This window comes from Neoarius graeffei, chromosome 5, assembly GCF_027579695.1.
Source record: "Neoarius graeffei isolate fNeoGra1 chromosome 5, fNeoGra1.pri, whole genome shotgun sequence".
NCBI classification, from domain to species: Eukaryota; Metazoa; Chordata; class Actinopteri; order Siluriformes; family Ariidae; genus Neoarius; species Neoarius graeffei.
Window position 1 is genome coordinate 1,077,209 of NC_083573.1, and position 21,379 is coordinate 1,098,587.

Genomic DNA, 21,379 nt, shown 5'->3' on the forward strand with positions numbered 1-21,379 from the left:
GTGTGACAAAAGCAGCAGGATCACTTATGTAGTGTTTAGCGCTGTATTATCTGATCAGAGTTAGCCAAATGCCTCAAAACCCTTTGGAAGATGTTTGAAAGGGCAAATGGGCAATGAGCCAAAGCATACTTCAAAAGCAACCCAATGCTTCTTCAGACAGAGAACAGGAATGTTTTGCAACAGCCAAGACAATCATCAGAACTGAATCCTACTAAGCATGCATTTCACTTGCTGAAAGTAAAATTGAAGACAAAATGCTCCCAAGAACAATCAGGAACTGAATACAACTTCAGTAAAGGCCTGCCGGAGCATCACCAGGGAAGAAACCCGGCATCTGGTGATGAATATGGGTTCCAGACTCCAGGCAGTCATTTACAGCACAGGATTTGCTACCAAGTATTGAAAATGACAAGAGTGCATGATATTCATCTCATCTCTCATTATCTCTAGCCGCTTTATCCTTCTACAGGGTCGCAGGCAAGCTGGAGCCTATCCCAGCTGACTATGGGCGAAAGGCGGGGTACACCCTGGACAAGTCGCCAGGTCATCACAGGGCTGACACATAGACATAGACAACGATTCACACTCACACCTACGGTCAATTTAGCGTCACCAGTTAACCTAACCTGCATGTCTTTGGACTGTGGGGGAAACCGGAGCACCCGGAGGAAACCCACGCGGACACAGGGAGAACATGCAAACTCCACACAGAAAGGCCCTCGCTGGCCCCGGGGCTCGAACCCAGGACCTTCTTGCTGTGAGGCGACAGCGCTAACCACTACACCATCGTGCCGCCGCATGATATTCATTTTCCAGTAATTTTGGATACAAAAATGCTGACATTTATCCATTGTTCATTTGACTTGGATGGAAATATCCTCAAATTAACCCTCATCCTACCATGCTATTTTACACCTTAATCTTACCATGTGGGGTCCGTTTGGACCCCAATACTTTTCTTTAAAATTAAAGCTTATAAAGACAAAATCACCAGATAAGTTTTGTTCAGAACATTTTGTATTAATAACAGCAATACACTAAAGGGCCCAAGGCATAAAGAACACACTTAACCTTCATCCTACCAGCCAATTTTACATACACAAACTACCAGGCGGGGTCCGTATGGACCCCAGGAGGTAATACCTTGAAATCAATGCAGTAAGAACCAATTCAATGCAGCAAACAGACATAACTTTATTGAAGAACAAAATCCACTATGGCTGAATATCAATGATGTATTATAAATGCAATAACATTGCAATAATATTGCAATAACTAGCATACATGTAGCAAATTATAGCACCACAAAAAAAAATTGTCATTATATACATGATTTTTGCAGCTCATGCAGCTGTAAAACATTCTGGATTACAATTTAGGTCTTTTCTTACAGAATTTAAAACAAAAAAATAATTGTAAAATAATTTAGGGCTTTTGTTTTGCAGCCTGTGCTTATTGCAGCAGTGGGGTCCACACGGACCCCAAGAAGGAATGCCTTGGTAGTTTCATTATGGAACATAAAAGAAATAAAAGAAGTTAACTTTCAGTGTGCTATTCAATTATAAAATGAAAGACAGATAAACTTTACTCTGGGGTCCGGTTGGACCCCAGTAACAAATTAATTATATCTTCACAATGCAAAAAGCTGATCTTCCGGTGCTTTAGTGTTTTAATTAAGACATAAATTCCGACAAATTCATAAAATGATGAGGCAGTATGTCACATATTTTTAAAATGGCAAACAAACATATAGGTGCGGAGTCCAGATGGACCCCACTTGGTAGGATGAAGGTTAAAGCTGAAAATCTGCACTTTGAGCTTCATTTTTAATTTCAAATCCTATCCATTGTGGTTAACAGCTAAAATAACAGTAAAATAAGACTTTCACTATCCAAATATTTATGGACCTGACAGTCAATAATTATAATCTTGTGTATCTGTTTTTAAACAGTGAACAAAACCAGAAGTTGCAGCAGGAGAACAGAGAGCAGGTGATCTCATGTTCTTTCAGTAAGGTTTATCGGTATGGTGTAGGTGAAACAAACAAGCAGAAAATACTGGTTGGCCATAATAAATCAGCACTCTGTATGAAGGGAAAAGGATGAAGCATTTAAAATGAAGAATACCATCCTTACTGAGAAGCATGGGGTTGGCTGCATCATGCTGTGGGGTGTTTTCTTGGAAAAGAGACTGGTGCACCTCAGAAAATGGACATCATATTGAGGAAGGAGGATTATCTCGAAATAATGAAGCAACATTTCAGACATCAGGCAGAAAGTTAAAATTTGGCCACTACTAGGTCTTCCACCTGGACATTGATTCTCAGCATATGTCCAAATTATAACAAAATGCTTTATAGACAACAAAGTGAACATATTGGAGTGGCTATCACAAAGCCCAGACCTGGATCCCAACAAAAATGTTTGTACTGATCTGAAAAAGGGTATCTGAGCAAAGAGGCCCATAAACCTCATGGAGTTATACCAGTTCTGTCAGAAGGAACAAGCAGAAGTATTGTGAGAAGCTTGTGGAAAGCTATCCAATGCATCTGATTCAAGTTCAAGCAATTAAAAGGCAATGCCACCAAATGGTAATTAAGTGTAGATAAACTTTTGGTCTCAACTGTACCATTTTTGAGTCTTCATATATGTAGGCTCACTGGCACCACATAATTTATATATATATATATATATATATATATATATATATATATATATATATATATATATATATAGGCTTATCGAATCAGTCTCATGTTAAAATGGATCCGTCTCATAAATTCATTAATCATTAATTCAAGTGTCTAAGAGTTTATAGCTAAACTCTTAAAATCAATGGAATCACTTCGTGATGTTGCTATAGTTTTAGTGAGTATTGTAGCTCTAATGTTATACGTTTACTCTAGATCTATAACATTCATATAACAACCAAATGGGCAGAGGCAATTAGAGTCCTTGTTTGGCAGAGGTTGGCACTCAGTGAATGTTGTAGCAATCGACAGGACACAGTTTACTCCAAAGATACCATTTATTGAAATAGCTGACATGAATTAGCAAACTAATACTGATCAGATATAGCAACAATAGCAGCCAAGGAATAATTTCATATAAATGGTGATACAATGTATACAAATAAGAATCAGTCGTGTATATGATGATAACTAAGGCACTTATGGTGATCAGAAGTAATAAGCTATATGCAAGTGTTACAGTGTAGGGGCGAATGGATATTAAAATGTGAGAGGGAAATCACGTGTTTGTGTGTCTGTGTGAGAGTGTGTGTGTAAGAGTGTGTGTGTGAGTGTAGGTGTGTGCATGCGTGTGCGCAGCAGCGCACTAACAAGATGAGGAGGTGCGAGGGAGAGAGGGTGTGCGTAGGTGCATGAGAAGGAGGAGGGGAGTGAGGCTGTGAATGGAATGTGCAAGCCTTTGTGCTAGGCCTCAAAGCCAAACTTCAACTCAACCTTAGCTACTCCTGAAATCCCAATGTTGAGGAGTGGAGTATTACGGAGCGCAGGCCCAGGGAGAAAACAGTTCTGTTCCTTTCACTTTACAGCTCATCAGCTGAAGATCTTCTGTGTCCTGTCGGTCACCGATGATCTGGAAGGAATCTTGTTTGTAGTTCATCGACGTTGCGAAAGAGGAAAGGGATCTGGTCGCCTTTTCTCTTTAAAATACTGCGTGGGCTGCAGTAACTAACCAGTTCAGTTATTATTACAACTATGCGAAGATCAAATACATTGAACTTTGGCTAAAGGTCCGGTATCAATAGCTTGTTCTTTGTCCTTTGTTCTCCTGTAGCACAGATGCAACGACATCTCTTTCACGCATGGAAACCCACCGCCAGAGAGAAAGAATTTCGATTCCGCCGTGGGTTTAAAGCACAGTTGTGACGTCACTGTATTTGGTATCCAGTATCATCTCTGTATCCAATACCATTACATGGAGTCAGAAGAATGGGCAGAGATAGAACATGGCATCGAGTACAGGGATTGGTGTGTTCAATGCTGTACAGTGAAAGGGGGAAGATGGTGACTACGGTTACTATGGCATGGCAGTCCGTCTCTACATATATAGTGTGTGTGTTTATTCATGTTTTTTTCCTGTTCAGAAGCATTCAGTCATCACAGAGGTATTCATCCCTGAATTAGTGAAACATGGTGATGACAGCAGTGCATACAGGTACCTCAGGCATATTTTATTCTGTCCTTCACAAAAATCTGCTGAATTACTGACATTAAAAAGCAAGCCAGATTTTTGTGTTTTTACTGTCCTTTCTGTATTTTACTCTGCAGATTTCGTTGCTCTCGTGCTGGTCAGTTTCACTGTAAATTGACCAACCTTGGCTTTGAGATGAAAGAGAATGGGGAAGTGCTGTACACAGTCGTGTCCTGGGATAATGGTCAGTTGCAGGGCCTGGGCCAATTCCAGCCTGCAGGACCCCTGTACAACATCAACTGCGCTGAAGGTTCAATTCTTTATCTGCACTTCCCACACTGTGAGATACAAACAGGTGAGATCATTTTGAGTTCCATGTTTATCATCAATATAATCAAAGAGAACTGTAGAATTCTCTGTGAGAATGATGTGAGATGGTAGTTAAACAGTAATCCAACTGAAACATACACATAAAAAGTGGGAAGCCTGTTTTTTTTTTACTTATTCATCTTTAAAATCACGTGTGCACTTGTAATGTCATCAATAAACAATATTGTAAAATATGTTTAACAGTTTAACAGTTTATTTATTCAGTGCAGAAAAAAAAAATCTCAATGCACGTACATAACATAGGGAATGAAGTAAAAATGATAAAGTAACAAATATAATAAAATTAAAAACATATGTATATATATAAATATACAATTTAAAATGCTTGTTTAAAATAGTATGATTTAAGATGTTTCTTAAAAGAGTCCAGATCATAGAATTTAATGTCAATGGGGAGGGAGTTCCATACTTGTGGAGGTGCATGAGTAAAGGCTCGGGTCCCAACCTGAGTCCTACACCTAGGGACCTTGAGGTTGCCCTGGCTGCTGGATCTTAGAGTTCGTTGTGGAGTCTAGATCTCAATAAGGTCTTTAAGGTAATTCGGTGCCAGCCCATTCAAACACTTGTATGTCAATAATGCAATCTTAAATAAGATACGATAAGAAACTGGCAGCCAATGGAGATCCTTCAAAAGTGGTGTCATGTGATCGTACTTCTGGGCACCACACACAACTCTGGCTGCACAATTCTGCAGCTTTTGTAGTTTGTTGATCACACACTTTGGGGCCCCATACAACAGGGCATTGCAGTAATCTATGTTAGAAGTCACAAACGCGTGGACAATTTTCTCTGTGGCTGGTTTGTCCAAATATTTCCGTATTTGCCTGATTCGCTTAAGTTGATAATGACCTTTCTGACATATATAGTTCACATGATGAGTCATTTTGAGCTGCTGGTCAAAGACCACACCGAGGTTTTTTAGTGACTGCACAGGCTTGATGTACGGTAAGAGTTTCCAACTTCAAGGTCTTGAATTGTCACTTTCGCAAGCTGTTGTGGAGTTCCAAGTATCATGAACTCAGTTTTCATGTCATTTATCTTCAACCGATGGGATAACATCCATGCCCTGACCTTGGAGATACAGGCATGAAGGCTGTCGACAGCACCGGTCTCAGATAAGTGATCTCCAGGCTTGTATGACAGATACAGCTGATGGTCATCTGCATATCCGCCGACCTGGACCACAGGCAGGTGCTTCTCAATGATGTCGTACAAGGAGCACAGGTATCCCAGGAAAACCACCGGACCAGCACAGCTTCCCTGGGGGATGCCATACTTCAGCTTGTGATGGTCAGAGATTGCATTATTAATGATGACACGCTGGTCCCTATCTTGTAAGTAGGACTGGAACCAGGAAAGTACGTTTCCTGAGATGTGAAACTGGCTCCGAAATATACTGGTGAGCATGTCAAAGCTGACCGTGTCGAAGGTGGCCGACAGGTCCAATAGGACCAGTAGTGTCACCTTCTGAGAGTCCATGTTGTTGATAATATCAGAGTGAATTTTTACCAACAATGTCTCCGGACTATGGTACTCCTTGTATGCAGAGTTCATGCTGGAGAATCTGTCGATCTGCTTCAGGTGAGCTACATATTGTGTGAGGCCAGCCTTCTCAACTAGCTTGGACATGAATGACAAATTACTCACTGGTCTAAAATTATTGAATATAAGCTCAAGTCCCATCTTTTTAAGCAGTGGTATGATGAGTGCAATCTTCCAGTTGCTGGGGAAGACACCTTCACACAAAGAAGTGTTCACAATATCAGTGATTGGCTGGATTAGCACATCAATACACTGCTTCAGGAGGGCTGTGGGTATTGGATCCAGCCGTGATGACTTGGTTTTGGACTTGTTGATGAGTTTCCTAACATCATCAGTGGACAACATATTAAAGTCAGTAAATTGGTATTCTCTAGGAGCACAGCTACCATAGTTACACGTTAGGAATATTCTCTGAGTGAATGATGTCCTCGATATCACTCATTATCTTATCAATTTTGTCAATAAAAAAACTAGAGAAATCTTCACACAGTTGCTGATCACTGATACACTCAGGGTACAGAGAAACTGCAGCACCCTCTGTAAGGTTCTCAATCAACTTAAACAGCTTCTGTTGGTCACTACCACATTTCTGAACCTCATTGCTGCAGTATATCATCTTTACTTCATTACACCTCCTGATGTACTCAGATCTAGCGTGCTTAAATTTCAAATGGTCATCAACTGTCTGTGATTTCAACCAAGCTCTCTCTGACTTTCGTATCTCTCTCTTCATAGATCTGAGTTCTGTGTTGTACCACGGTGAGATGTACTTGATCCTGATAGTCTTAGAGATCAATGAAGCATTTACATCCAGTAAACTTCTCAAGGACTTGTCATACAACTCTGCTTTCTCTGTAGCAGACATATCTTTCAAATATGCCAATGATCCAAAACATTTTGACCACTAATATACTGCCAAAGCCATGTGATGTCAAAGAAAATGGGAAGACCATCTTCTGTTGGTCCAAGGTCCAGTTCTGGTGATTGTGTGCTCCTTGTGGGTGCTTTTACCAGAGGACAGGGCTGAGCACGGGCACTCTGGCAGGTCTGAAACTACGCAGCCCCAGACACAGCAGGGTGTTGCGAAACATTCCTTCAGGAACCATCATTAAAATATTCTGTGACTTATGCCACAGTTGCCCATCTGTTGGTTCGGACCAGATGGAATAGCCTTTGTTTCTCTCAGGCACCAATGAGCCTTGGGTGCCCAGCAACCTGCTGCCAGTTCATGGTTCATCCATCCTCAGACCACTCTCAGGAGGTTCACACCACTTCTGGCCAGATGCACCCCACAAGACTTGCTATTTTGGAAATGCTCTGACCATCTACTGTAGCTCCAAAGATCTGACCATTGTCAAAGTTACTCAGGTCTTTACACCTTACAATTTCTCTCACATTCGTCATGTTGACCATGAGACCAGACTGTTCACTCATTGTGTAATATATCCCCGACTTTGACATGCACCGGTGTTATGAGATAATCAACAGCATTTACTTTCTCTGTCAGTGGTCATGATGTTTTTGCTCATCGGAGGATCTAATGGCACCATACACACCATAATAATTGGAAAAATAACTTGTATAAAGATGTTTGGGTTTGTCTGCTGGATCTTGGCTTTTACCTCTCAGTTCCTTCTCAGCAGCACTGTATATGTTCTAGATCGCAATCAGATTGAACTGGCTATGGCACATTTCATTGAGGGTAATGTGGAGATCATTCAGCCCCTGAAAATACAAACACACATGTGATCTTGGAAGTCCAAGGTCTCTCCTTGTTTGGCCTGATTATAAAAAGGATCTTTGGGGAAAAACCCATCAGTGCCTAAATCCTTCTCTTCTACAATGAAAAGACTGGAAAGAAGGAAAGGAGGAGAGAACTGAACATTCACTTGTTGCCAGGAAATGTGCCAGTTGAAGAGGTAATCTACAAACCCACCTTTATCAACTTATTTATTTTAATTACATTTTAGTGTTTGCATTCAATTTATTCCAGATGGTGTTCACATGTGAAGTTTCAGTTTCTTTTCTTTATGATGAACACAATTTCTACCAAACTATCGATTATCGGATATTTTAGATTTTTCTTTTTTCATTCATTAATTTAAAGTTCACTAAAATTAAGCTTATTTAATTCAGTTCATTTCAATCTTTTTCTTGAATGTTCTTCAATGACCATGAAGGTGCAGAAACGACACAACTACAGCACATACATTCCTTTCACCTCCGGATGTGAACTGACACCTGGTAAAAAATACAGGCCACTCTGTGAACCTCATAAATCCGAGCCAGAGGTAAACTACAGTTTCGTTTGTGGAGAAATAAGATTTAACAACACATTGAAATAGTGCATTCAGCTAGCTTTGTTATTTTTAGGTTGAGAAATTTCTCTGTGACTATGGACCCAACTATCACATCACATTTGAGGTGATCCTTAAGTAGGGTTGCCACCTGTGTCTGACAAAAATCCTGGACATTTCAACCATCCAATCGACCTTTTTGCTTGTAAGCAACGGCGCCCTTCGCATATCTAACCCAAGACAAAAATCGCCCTTCTACGCTGAAATTGTATTGCTCTAATTAGTAAAAATGACGCTTTTGCTAGTTATTTGTTTAGTTAATTGCTTTACATAATATAGCAGGTCTTCATTATTTTGGTTTATTTCCAACAGTTTTTGGTTGTGGACAGCTGGGGGCAGTAGTGGGCACAGGTAAAAGGGGAATACATAATTAAGTTCTATTTGTTTGCTTATGTGGAATAAAAATAAATAATCTAATTTTTCATTGTATCTAAGAATACCTGAATGTAATAATGTAAGGTGTAGTGTCAAACAGCTTACCTGATTGCTTAGAGTGTGGTGTGTGCTTTGCTTGTGCTTGCCTGTGCCTCTGCTGCTCTTGGTTAAACAAATACATAGGAGGACATGGAACTGATATAACTGGGCACATACAGGAGTATGTACTACACTACACTATTTCATTTAATTCACCAAAACCTTACCTAATCTTCCATTTATATTTGGTGTTTTTCTTTGCTGCTGCTATGAGTCCTGGCTGATTTTCAATGAATGTCTTGAAGTCAGTACAGGACAACTGAAAGTTTAGCCTGACTTGAAGCTCATCCTTCACCATTGCAACAGAGAGTCTGTTTCTTTTATCAGTCCAAGCATCCTCCATTGCCCCTTTTTCCACCAAAGCAGTTCCAGGGCTGGTTAGGGGCCAGTGCTTAGTTTGGAACCGGGTTTTCTGTTTCCACTGACAAAGAACTGGCTCTGGGGCCAGAAAAACCGGTTTCAGGCTAGCACCAACTCTCTGCTGGGCCAGAGGAAAGAACCGCTTACGTCAGCGGGGGGGCGGAGTTGTTAAGACCAACAACAATAACAAGACCGTGAAAGATCGCCATTTTTAAGCGACAAGAAGCCGCAGCTGTACAAACGCGAAGTCAGCCATTATTATTATTATTATTATTATTATTATTGTTGTTGTTGCTGCTGGTGCTGCTTCCATGTTGTTTTTGCTTCGATATTCGTGCCAAGGTTTATGTAAACGTAGCGCCATAACTGACGTATACAGCGACGTAAGTGACATATGCAGCAACGTAATGACGTATTCAGCGACATAATGACGTGGCTCCGCTTAGCACAGCGAGCGACGGAAAAGCAAACTGGTTCTCAGCTGGCTCGCAAGTTGAAATACACATTTTGCCCATCATGTACAAAAAAACGGGACATTCAGTGTCCCGGATTTTTTTTTTTTTCTGGGACAGACCATGAAAATCCGGGACAATCAGGAAAAACCGGGACAGGTGGCAACACTATCCTTAAGACGGAAGTTGAAGTCCTCACATTAGGTCTTTCAAATGAAATTGGTGAGGAGGTGTGGAAGCCTCGTCAGGTCTTTCTTCCAGGCATCCAAGAGTTTCTTTTTGTTTTCTAATTTGACAGAAAGGATTAGTGTAGCTTTCATCCTGCCACAGTCAACCCAGAACGTTACCACTCCAAACCTTCCAGGTTCACACTCACCTTCACCACTGATGTATAAGGCCTGGGATGCTCATCTATATATCGTTCTCGGTTGACTTTACTATGATATGACTTCAGGAAACATTGTACTAAATGTTGGTTTTTCTCATGCTTCCTCAGTGAATAGTCGAGAAGCAGCTCCAGTTGTAATGGATAAAGGTAAGATTTTCTGACTGAACTTTGCGTAATTTATCTTTAAACTTCATACGCTCTTTTCCAGAAGAAGAAAGTGGACATTGCAACATTAGATTTAGTTTTTGCTTGATTGAGCACAATTTGTCATCTCATCTCATTATCTCTAGCCGCTTTATCCTTCTACAGGGTCGCAGGCAAGCTGGAGCCTATCCCAGCTGACTACGGGCGAAAGGCGGGGTACACCCTGGACAAGTCGCCAGGTCATCACAGGGCTGACACATAGACACAGACAACCATTCACACTCACATTCACACCTACGCTCAATTTAGATTCACCAGTTAACCTAAACTGCATGTCTTTGGACTGTGGGGGAAACCGGAGCACCCGGAGGAAACCCACGCGGACACGGGGAGAACATGCAAACTCCACACAGAAAGGCCCTCGCCGGCCCCGGGGCTCGAACCCAGGACCTTCTTGCTGTGAGGCGACAGTGCTAACCACTACACCACCGTGCCGCCCGAGCACAATTTGTTTGATTGAAAAACACGAAACAAGTTCTGACCCCATAAACTCTTTATGCATTGTATGTTCTCAAACACTTGAATCTATTTTCAAGAACTTGTTAAATATTGTGTAAAATATTGTTAGAAATATAAATAATTTCCAATCCATGATCCTGACGTTTGTATGAAATTCATTGATCTTAAATTCTTGATTTGTCAAAATAAATGTCCTGATGATGAACTTGGGATGAATTCTGTTGAAAGAGTCCTGCAGTGTACATTGTTATAAGTTAATGTTTCTCTCTATTTTAGGTGTTGAATTTGTAGATAAATACAGAGACACGCTCATACAGAGAGTTGCATCAGTACTGGAAATAGACACTCTACTCACCAAGAAAATAATCAACAGTGAAATGTACAGTGTTCTCATCGAGGCAACAACACCACAGGAGAAAATGAGGAAATTGTACAGGTTTCTCGACTCAGGAGGAAGAGCTGCCAAAGCAGAATTCTATAAAGTCCTGAAGGAGAAGGAGCTTCTTGTAGTGAATGACCTGGAGTCAGGATTCGAATAATGCAACACTGTCACAATAAAAATTAGTACTTAATGTGTCAGGTTTTTAAAACTCAATAATAGCCATTGTAATGTCGTCACTTTTCATGAATAATTTTATTAGCCAATGGCAGACTGCAGTAAAACAAACAAAAAAAATTCAAATATTCCTGTGGAAACCCATTTGGACTTTGGCAGGCATTTTGTTCTTAAAAAAAGAGTAAAACTGACAAACTCTCTTTTCTTTGCCTGTAGTCAAGCGGTTTGCATCGACTATTTCTCCCCCTTTCAGATTGTTCTTGACCTCAATGGACAGTGAAACTGGAATCCCAGTTATAACTCCTTTTCTTTGCCGCTATTCCTGGGATGTGTGATGTTATTTTAGAATGATTTAATGTAGTCTTTTTTAAGATCTTATCTCGCTGAGCTTCTGATGCTGCAAAAATCAGTAGCCTGCCATTTCCCATAAATCGAGCATGATTAATTTTACCTTTCTTTTTCTATTGCTTTGGTAACATGAATGGGGTGTAGGTCTGGCCCTCCTTGTTGATCAAATACTATGATTACTTTCCAAACCTCTTTGTCTGGCTCCTTGGTTCTAGTTCTTAATTCCTGTTTGCTCCTTTTAACAGTGTCTACGGATTCATTGCTGCTGTTAGAATCAAATCTTGGTCTCGCTTCTTTTTTCCTCACTTCCTCCCAAAACATTTCATCATCATCCAAACCATAATGATCTCTCATATTACTGCCATCTGATTCCTCTGCCATTGTCCACTTTACATTCACTGGACAGTATTTTACTTTCAAACCTTCCGCGTTTGTTATCCAACTGAACCTCTCACTGAGGCGCTTCAGCTTTTGTCCACCAACCACTTTCCGTTAAAAATGTCCCCGGACAAAGAGTAAAACAAGTGCTGAAGGTCAGCCTCCCTCTCTCTGCTCTCTCCCTCCTTTTCTATCCTCTGTCACTGCAACAACACACACAACATTAATTAACCACAGGTGCATTGACTTTGCCACTTACCTTCACTGGCCCCGCCCTCCATTTGCAAACTGATGCTAGGCCACGCCCCCACTGCCTCAATCTAGTCCACTTTTTAGTTTTGAAGTTTTCTGCAATTATCCTTCTCGGTATGCTATTAGTTTTCTTGCCCTAACCCTTACCTCATTCACACTACCAGGAGACAACTTGTTTTGGACCTTAAGTTACAGTGAAGTTCTAAAAGTAAGAATTCACAAAATAACAACAGATCCTCAGGATTAAGAACATATTCATTTCCTTTAAAAATCAAAATTTAAAACAACATTGTATAAAATGCCAAAGTATAAAACCATGGCAATGACAACTGAAACTGACATCCAAGCTCTAAAGAAAAATAAATAAATAAATAAATAAATAAAAATTTATAATCCCAATCAGGAGAAATCTCATCTCATCTCATTATCCGTAGCCACTTTATTCTGTTCTACAGGGTCGCAGGCGAGCTGGAGCCTATCCCAGCTGACTACGGGCAAAAGGCGGGGTACACCCTGGACAAGTCGCCAGGTCATCACAGGGCTGACACATAGACACAGACAACCATTCACACTCACATTCACACCTACGCTCAATTTAGAGTCACCAGTTAACCTAACCTGCATGTCTTTGGACTGTGGGGGAAACCGAAGCACCCGGAGGAAACCCACGCGGACACGGGGAGAACATGCAAACTCCACACAGAAAGGCCCTCGCCGACCACGGGGCTCGAACCTGGACCTTCTTGCTGTGAGGCGACAGCGCTAACCACGACACCACCGTGCCGCCCATCAGGAGAAATAAATAAATAAATCAAACCTTGCATGGAACTAAGAGTCAACAATGCTGTCTATAAGGCACAAATATTTTAATACTTTATTCCCCTTTTGTTCAGTATATCTTGATCAAATGTTTAAGTATCAGTAGAAGCTTAATATACTTAGACTTTTCTGGATACTTTTCAGTATAAGCCAGATATACGTATGTATAACTTCATTAAGTATATCTCTGATAAGTAAATAAAAAGTAAACTGAAAGCATACTCCCTTGTTTTTAGTTTAAAATAAGTATATGAGAAGCACACTTATTGTAGTGGGTTCAATGTGTGGGTGGAGCACAGAAGACGGCAGGACAGAGATTAAGATGCAAAATGGTTTTTATTGCCAAACTTTTCAGTCTAACATTTAACGTGAACACTCGGAGACTGATTCGCGCACACGCAGACTGTCGTCTCCTCTCACTGACTCCCCTCCGCTCTCACTCTCCCTCCTTAAGTAGGGCGCGGTTTACTGGGGAGAACACACACAAAACATAGGTTAATCACACTCAGGTGAAGCGATTCTGCCACTTACCTTCCCCAACTCCGCCCTCCTGTCACAGACCGGCGCTTGACCACGCCCCCGCTGTCACATACCCCCACCGCCCGACTCAGGCCGGGCGCATGTCCGGCCTGCAGCCGACTCCCCCCCCCTTGACGGGAGAGGAAGTCCGCCACGACCATCTGCGCCCCCGGCCTGTGGACCACCTTGAAGTTGAAAGGTTGGAGCGCTAGATACCAATGGGTGATCCGCGCGTTGGCATCCTTCATGCGGTGGAGCCACTGGAGGGGCGCGTGGTCCGAGCAGAGGGTGAAAGAGCACCCCAGCAGGTAGTAATGGAGGGCGAGGACCGCCCACTTGATCGCCAGGCACTCTTTCTTGATGGTGCTGTAGCGCCCCTCACGCACTGACAGCTTTCGGCTGATGTATAATACTGGGCGATCCTCTCCCCCCACCTGCTGGGACAAAACGGCCCCCAGCCCTCTGTCCGACGCATCCGTCTGTAACAAAAAAGGGAGAGAGAAGTCAGGTGAGTGCAAAAGTGGCCCCCCACACAGTGCAGCCTTTACCTCAGAGAAAGCCCGCTGGCACTGCTCTGTCCACTGGACCGGATCTGGTGCCCCCTTTTTAGTGAGGTCAGTCAGCGGGCTGGTGACATCCGAATAATTAGGTATAAACCTACGATAATAGCCAGCCAGCCCCAGGAACTGTCTCACCCCCTTTTTGGTCTTGGGCCTCGGGCAGGCCGCAATCGCTGCTGTCTTATTAATTTGGGGACGCACCTGCCCGTTACCCAAGTGGAAGCCCAGATACCGTACTTCCACCCGCCCAATCGCACACTTCTTTGGGTTGGCAGTGAGTCCCGCCCATCTCAGTGACCTAAGGACGGCCCTCAGGTGTTGCAGGTGCCGCTGCCAGTCATTACTATAAATGATGATGTCGTCTAAGTAAGCGGCCGCATAGGTGGCGTGGGGCCGGAGGACCCGGTCCATCAGCCGCTGAAACATAGCGGGCACCCCAAACAGCCCAAACGGAAGTGTGACAAACTGGTGTAAGCCGAACAGTGTGGAAAAGGCCGTTTTTTCCCGGGATAAAGGAGTCAAGGGGATCTGCCAATATCCCTTCGTCAAATCCAGTGTCAAGTAAAAGCAAGCCGTGCCTAGTCGATCGAGCAGCTCATCAATACGAGGCATTGGGTACGCGTCAAATTTAGACACCGCGTTGACTTTTCTATAGTCCACACAGAACCGGACCGAGCCGTCAGCCTTGGGAACCAAGACCACCGGGCTGCTCCAGTCACTGTGGGACTCCTCGACGATGCCCATTTCGAGCATGGCCTGAAGTTCTTCCCGAACCACCTTTTTTTTTGTGTTCAGGTAATCTATAAGGATGGCTACGCACTACCACCCCCGGGGGCGTCTCTATGTGGTGTTCTATGAGGTTGGTGCGACCGGGCAGGGGCAAGAACACATCCGAAAACTCGGCCTGCAACTGGGCGACCTCCGTGAGTTGGGTCGGGGAGAGGTGGTCTCCACAGGGGACCGGAGAGGTACGAGATGCCAATGTCCCTTTTTGGACCTCCGGCCCCAGCTCCGCCTTCTCCGGAACTACCGACACCAACGCCACGGGGACCTCCTCGTTCCAGAGCTTCAGCAGATAGAGGTGGTAGATCTGTAGCGCCCCCTCCCTGTCCATTCGCCTAACCTCATAGTCGACGTCCCCGACTCGCCGTGTGACCTCAAAGGGCCCTTGCCACTTGGCGATTAATTTGGAGCTCGACGTGGGCAACAGGACGAGTACCTTATCTCCCAGAGTGAACTCTCTAAGGCGTGTGCCCTTGGTGTACAGGCGGGTTTGCCATTCCTGGGCCTGCCGCAAATTCTCCTGAGTTAGGTGGGTGAGCGTGTGGAGTTTTGCGCGCAGATCCATAACGTATTGAATTTCATTTTTGCTCTGTGAAGGTCCCTCCTCCCAATTTTCCCGCAGTACATCTAAGATGCTGCGCGGCTTACGCCCATACAATAATTAAAATGGGGAGAGCCCCTTGGAGGCTTGGGGGACCTCTCACACTGCAAACAACAAGGGTTCGAGCCACTTATCCCAGTTACGTGCGTCCTCACTTACGAATTTTTTGATAATATTCTTGAGGGTGCGATTGAACCGTTCGACTAAACCGTCCGTCTGTGGGTGATACACGCTGGTGTGGATCGGCTTAATACCCAGTAGCCCATACAGTTCGGCCAGTGTTCGTGACATAAACGAAGTGCCTTGGTCAGTCAGAATCTCTTTCGGGATTCCGACCCGGGAGATGACATGGAAGAGGGCCTCTGCAATACTACATGCGGAGATATTGCGAAGAGGCACTGCTTCTGGGTATCGCGTTGCATAGTCCACCAGAACCAATATAAAGCGGTACCCTCGTGTTGACCAATCTAATGGCCCGACGAGATCCATCCCAATTCTTTCAAACGGGGTCTCGATTAATGGTAGGGGGCGCAAGGGCGCTTTTGGAATGGCCGCTGGATTTACCAACTGGCATTCGCGGCACGCCGTACACCACTTACGGACGTCGCCGCGAATCCCCGGCCAATAGAATCGGGCCATTATCCGGGCGAGTGTTTTATCCTGCCCGAGGTGTCCCACCATGGGATTAAAGTGAGCCGCCTGGAATACCAATTCCCGGCGGCTCTTTGGAATTAACAACTGGGTGACATGCTCCTTCGTCTGAGTGTCCTGCGTCACTCGGTATAACCTATCCTTTAAAATGGAAAAATAGGGGAAGGGCGGGGTGGCGTTCAGCTGGAGCGTTTGACCATCGATTACTCTCACTTGGTCAAACGCGTGTCGCAGAGTTTCATCTCGCGATTGTTCCAGTGGGAAATCCGCGAGGGATTCCCCAATAGAAAGAGGAGGGGCCGGGGGCTCCTCACTCTGTCGCAGAGATGACGTAGATGGCTCTGTGACCGCAGCTCCAGCCAAAGTGACACCGGGACCCTCCCCTGATAACCAGCAGGACCCACTCTTTACTAGGCGTGCCATCAACCCCCGAAATCCCGGCCAATCAGTCCCCAAGATCAAAGAGTGGGTAAGGCGAGGATTAACCGCCGCCTTCACTATGGATTTGTCCCCTCTGAAATATATGTGAACCGACACCAACGGGTAGTAGTGAATATCCCTGTGCACACACAACACCTTCACCCCTTGTGCTCCCCCCAATGCCTCGTCTTGCACCAGGCTTTGGCGGATCGAGGTCTGATTGCAACCCGAATCCACCAACGCCTGATATGTCGCCCCTTGTACACTTACCGGTATGCGATATGCTCCGGCCTGATCGAGGGCAGCCTCTGGCGCGTCAGGGATCCGCACCACCGCACCCACCTCCATCGCGGCACACTGTTGCTGCAGGTGGCCCGGTTCCCCGCAGCGCCAGCAAACCGGCCCGGGCCTCCCCTCTGCAGCTGTAGTTTGAGGGTCACTCACCTGAGGGGGGGGGAGAGACAGACACAGAAGGGAGAAACGGGAGGGCACCACGGGTGTGGAGGGCTGGCTGGGGTGGAGCCGGCCCCCGCCTCCGTGGTGGGGGAATGGGGTGAGGACGGGACACGGGAGGAGGGGGAAGAGAGAGAGAGAGAGAAGAGGAGAGAGATGATGATGCCATCCGTTGTCCTGCCACCGGGACAGCCGCCAGATGATCCTCCGCCAGTCCTACAACCTGATCCAGCGACGCCGGGCGGTGGCACTGGACCCACTCCGTGGTTCCGGCGGGCAGGCGGGTGATGAACTGTTCCAGCGCCACCTGGTCGATGATTCCCTCGGCGTCGCGATCTTCGGCCCTCAGCCACCGCCAGCAGGCGTCCCGGAGCTGCTGGCCAAACGCAAACGGGCTGCCGACTTCCTCCATCCGCAGCAGGTGGAAGCGCTGGCGCTGCTGCTCCGGCGTGTGCCCCACGCGCTGGAGGACAGCCCGGCGAAGGTCGGCGTAGGCCAGCCGGTGGTCGGCGGGGAGATGTAGTGCGGCTAACTGCGCCTCTCCCGTCAGGAGGGGGAGGAGGCGCGCCACGCGCTGCTCCATCGGCCACCCCGAGGCTTCGGCGACCTGCTCGAATAACGCGATGAATGCCTCGGGGTCGTCCTGTGGGCCCATCTTAGTCAAGGTGATGGGAGATGGGCCCGCGGCCGGGGCGCTGGTGGACCCCGCCGACGCGAGGAGGCGCCGGAACGCCTCTTGGTCTTCCTGCTGAGCCAGCACCAGGGCTTCGAAGCGGCGCTCCTGCTCCTTCCGGAGCGTGATGAGTGCCTGGTGCTGGCTCTGCTGAGCCGTGGCGAGGGCGTGGACCAAGTCCGCGAATGGGGAGGATTCCATGGGGCTGCAGGACCGGTGCTCCACCTTCCCGGGTTTCGGCACCACTGTAGCGGGTTCAGTGTGTGGGTGGAGCACAGAAGACGGCAGGACAGAGATCAGGATGCAAAATGGTTTTTATTGCCAAACTTTTCAGTCTAACATTTAACGTGAACACTCGGAGACTGACTCGCGCACACGCAGAGTGTCGTCTCCTCTCACTGACTCCCCTCCGCTCTCACTCTCCCTCCTTAAGTAGGGCGCGGTTTACTGGGGAGAACACACACAAAACATAGGTTAATCACACTCAGGTGAAGCGATTCTGCCACTTATCTTCCACAACTCCGCCCTCCTGTCACAGACCGGCGCTTGACCACGCCCCCGCTGCCACATTTAACACTTCAGACATGACTGCACTATGCAGAGAACCAGGGGCATCAGAAGCATTTTTAATGGGGGGGGGGACACTGGTGGGGGGGTCTGGGGGTCCTCCCCCAGAACATTTTTAATTAATTAGAGGCCATTTCCTGCATTCTGGTGTATTTTTAACAGGTTGTTAAACACCTAATTTTACCTACAAAAGTCACTTAATTCAATGACTATTTTAGAGACTCAACGATAAGTCCTCATTCAACGAGTCCATATATTCATCAGCCTGTTTTTAAACCCACCGCTCTGCCGAAGATAATGAGATGAATGTGACACAATTTATCACCAGCAATGACTTTATGGGTGCATTTTACTTTTTATTTTGTGTTTCCTTTTTTATTTAGTTTTAGATGTAACACACCATGCCACTGTGCCAAGCAATAGTGACACTCAACTGTATGTTTAAAAATAAGAATATTCATAATTTCACACAATGAACAGGCATGACATGGCATCATGCAAACTTCATAACACACAATCACACTGTGTCAAGCAACGACACATAAAAGAGAACTTCACACAATGAACAAGTACAGTTTTGTCAACCTACATGCAATGGTGGTGCTACAGTAACATTTACAGATCAGTATAACAAATAGATTTATAGCTATAACTCCTTCTTACATTGGTGCCACCACAATTTCTATCACTTCATCACTTTTATCCCCCTTTCCTACTAAAACTACTCCAGTGCCAGCTATCCAGGTGGAGATGGGAGAAATGCCTCTTCATCTTAGAAGAGAACAGTTAGCCATTGTGTATTGGGCAAATTTGAAGGGTCATAATGAAAATCATATCAACCAGTCCTGAGGCAATGTCAAGAGTGTGGAAATGCCCAAGTCAGAAGTTTTGGTTGGGTGATTAATGATAAAGTTAATGAGATGGGGTTTAGTGAATTAATGATAAGTTCTACTGTGCCTATCCCAGCTGTTCCACCATGGGTTTTTAAAGAGGTATCCATTGACCTGGGGTTATTAGAGGAGATGCAAGAGAGCAACATGGACAAATTAAGGGTTCAGAGCTATCTTATGGAGACGTATAGAGAGGATATAACTCTATACACAGATGCCTCTAAAATGGCTGGTAAAAGAGTTGGGGTTGCTTTTGTTATCCCAAAGTTAAAGTCAAAGTAGGAAAAAGAATCAGTGATGATCTAGCAGTTTATACAGCAGAGTTGGTTGCTGTGTGGCGAGCCCTGCTATGGGTGGAAGTTAACAGGCCAAGGAAGGCAGTAATTGCTTCAGACTCCAGCTCAGCTTTGATTAGCATGAGAACGTCCCAGTCAAAATCAAGGCAGGACATTTTGTTTGAAATATTACAAGTTGCAAATAATCTGTTAAAGACAGGAGTTAAGATAACTCTTGTATGGGTACCAGCTCATATAGGAGTTGGAGGGAATGAGATGGCAGATAAATGTGCTCAACAAGCAGCTGGAAATCCCAGCATAGATATTGAATTCGCTTACAGCAAGGCAGAAATTAAAAGTATGGTTAAAAACATAGTTAAGGGAAAATGGCAAACATTATGAGACAATGGCCAGACTGGGAGACAGTGTTTTTTATATCCAGAACAAAGTGGGAAAGAGCAGAAACACCAACAGAAGTAAGGAAGAGGAGGATGCTTTTTCGAGAATGAGGTTTGGACACACAAGATTAAATAGTTCTTTGGTGATAATAAAAAAGCATGCAGATGGAAAATGCGATTTCTGTGGCAGCCCAGAGTCTACAGAGCATGTTATTTTGCAATGTCCTAAATACCAGGAAGAAAGACAAAGATTAATTTTACAATTGAAAGGGAAACAATTAGTGTTAAACTTGGAGGACATTCTGCAAAGAAGTACAATATGAAGTCTGTTTCAAATATGTATTTAGCTTCTGAAGGAACACAGGTCTAATTCAAATAATTTAGGTTTGTTTGTTTTTAAACTCAAGTATCACACCCCAGTCCAACTGCTGGTGGTAATGCACCATTGAAGCTAGTTGCCAACCGCCATAAAACCGAAAGAAGAAGAAGAAGAAGAAGAAAAAGAAGAGGAAGTGTGTGTGTCTTTCCCCCACCAGAGCAGGAAGAGAAAGCAGAACTCAGCAGCTGAATTTTGTGTCGAGGTGAAAAACTCTTTTAGGACTAAAACAAGGTGAGTTTCTCCATCTAAAGCTTTAATAGAAACCTCTGAATGTATTGGAACAGCAAGAACAACTCTTATTTCTACTTCACACCAAACACATTTGGGTTTGAGATCAAAAAATGAATATGAGCCCAAAGATCAGAATTCCAGCTTCATTTCCTGATCATTACATCTCGATGTGTTCAGCAACAGAACACGACACCTCTGGAGGCAGACCACCCATTATTTGAATGAGCAAAAGTATTGGAACAGATAGTCTGCAAGTAAATGAGAAAAATGTAAGAATTGCCCTTGCTGTTCCAGTGCTTTCAGAGGGGTCTGTATAAACACATGAGACATGACGAATAAAACTAATCACAATGTACACAGATTGATAATCTGAAACCAAATAACAAGGCATTTAATCCCCCTTTTTGCAAATGTTCCTTAGTTTTGAACTGTTGGCTTTGATAAGACTTTTATCAGGCTTTGATTTATTTTGAGACAGAAGTCTTGTGTTATTTTGTGTTTATTAGACAAAAATTGTTGAAGAGATTCTGTGCTAATTCAAACTCGATATCCAATCATCCATATACTCTGTATTGTATCTGTATCTCCATTGCAGAAGGATGGAGGGAAAGAGATCAGACTCACCAGAACCCAGCTCGGTGTCCATGAAGAGTCAATAGATAAAGGACCATTCAGTATACTTCAGAGACAGTTCTGCTGATCTGAGGTCAGTATAGTGAGATGTTTTCATTCTTTTCTCAACAACAAAATCCAGAATGTACACATTTGCCTTCAGCTTCATTGTCGGCTTAGTTTTCACAGCCCTGCTGCTATTCAGTCCAACTTGTCTGATTAGTCAGCTGG

The 21,379-nt window shown here is 44.4% G+C and overlaps 2 protein-coding genes and 1 long non-coding RNA gene across 3 annotated transcripts in view; all 3 read left to right on the forward strand.

Annotated features, from left to right (window-relative positions):
- Window positions 1–21,379, forward strand: part of LOC132886362 (uncharacterized) — a 180,230-nt gene that overhangs the window by 110,791 nt on the left and 48,060 nt on the right. The gene's annotated exons all lie outside the window — the stretch shown is intronic.
- Window positions 7,912–8,523, forward strand: LOC132886363 (uncharacterized). Its single transcript, XR_009654684.1, has 3 exons — window positions 7,912–8,008; window positions 8,270–8,380; window positions 8,463–8,523. It is a non-coding gene; the product is annotated as an uncharacterized LOC132886363 (long non-coding RNA).
- LOC132885841 (NACHT, LRR and PYD domains-containing protein 1b allele 3-like) lies at window positions 10,215–11,378 on the forward strand. The gene is made up of 2 exons (XM_060920357.1): window positions 10,215–10,267; window positions 11,060–11,378. Exons 1-2 carry the CDS (start codon window positions 10,258–10,260, stop codon window positions 11,320–11,322), a joined length of 273 nt encoding a protein of 90 aa, XP_060776340.1. The 5' UTR covers window positions 10,215–10,257; the 3' UTR covers window positions 11,323–11,378.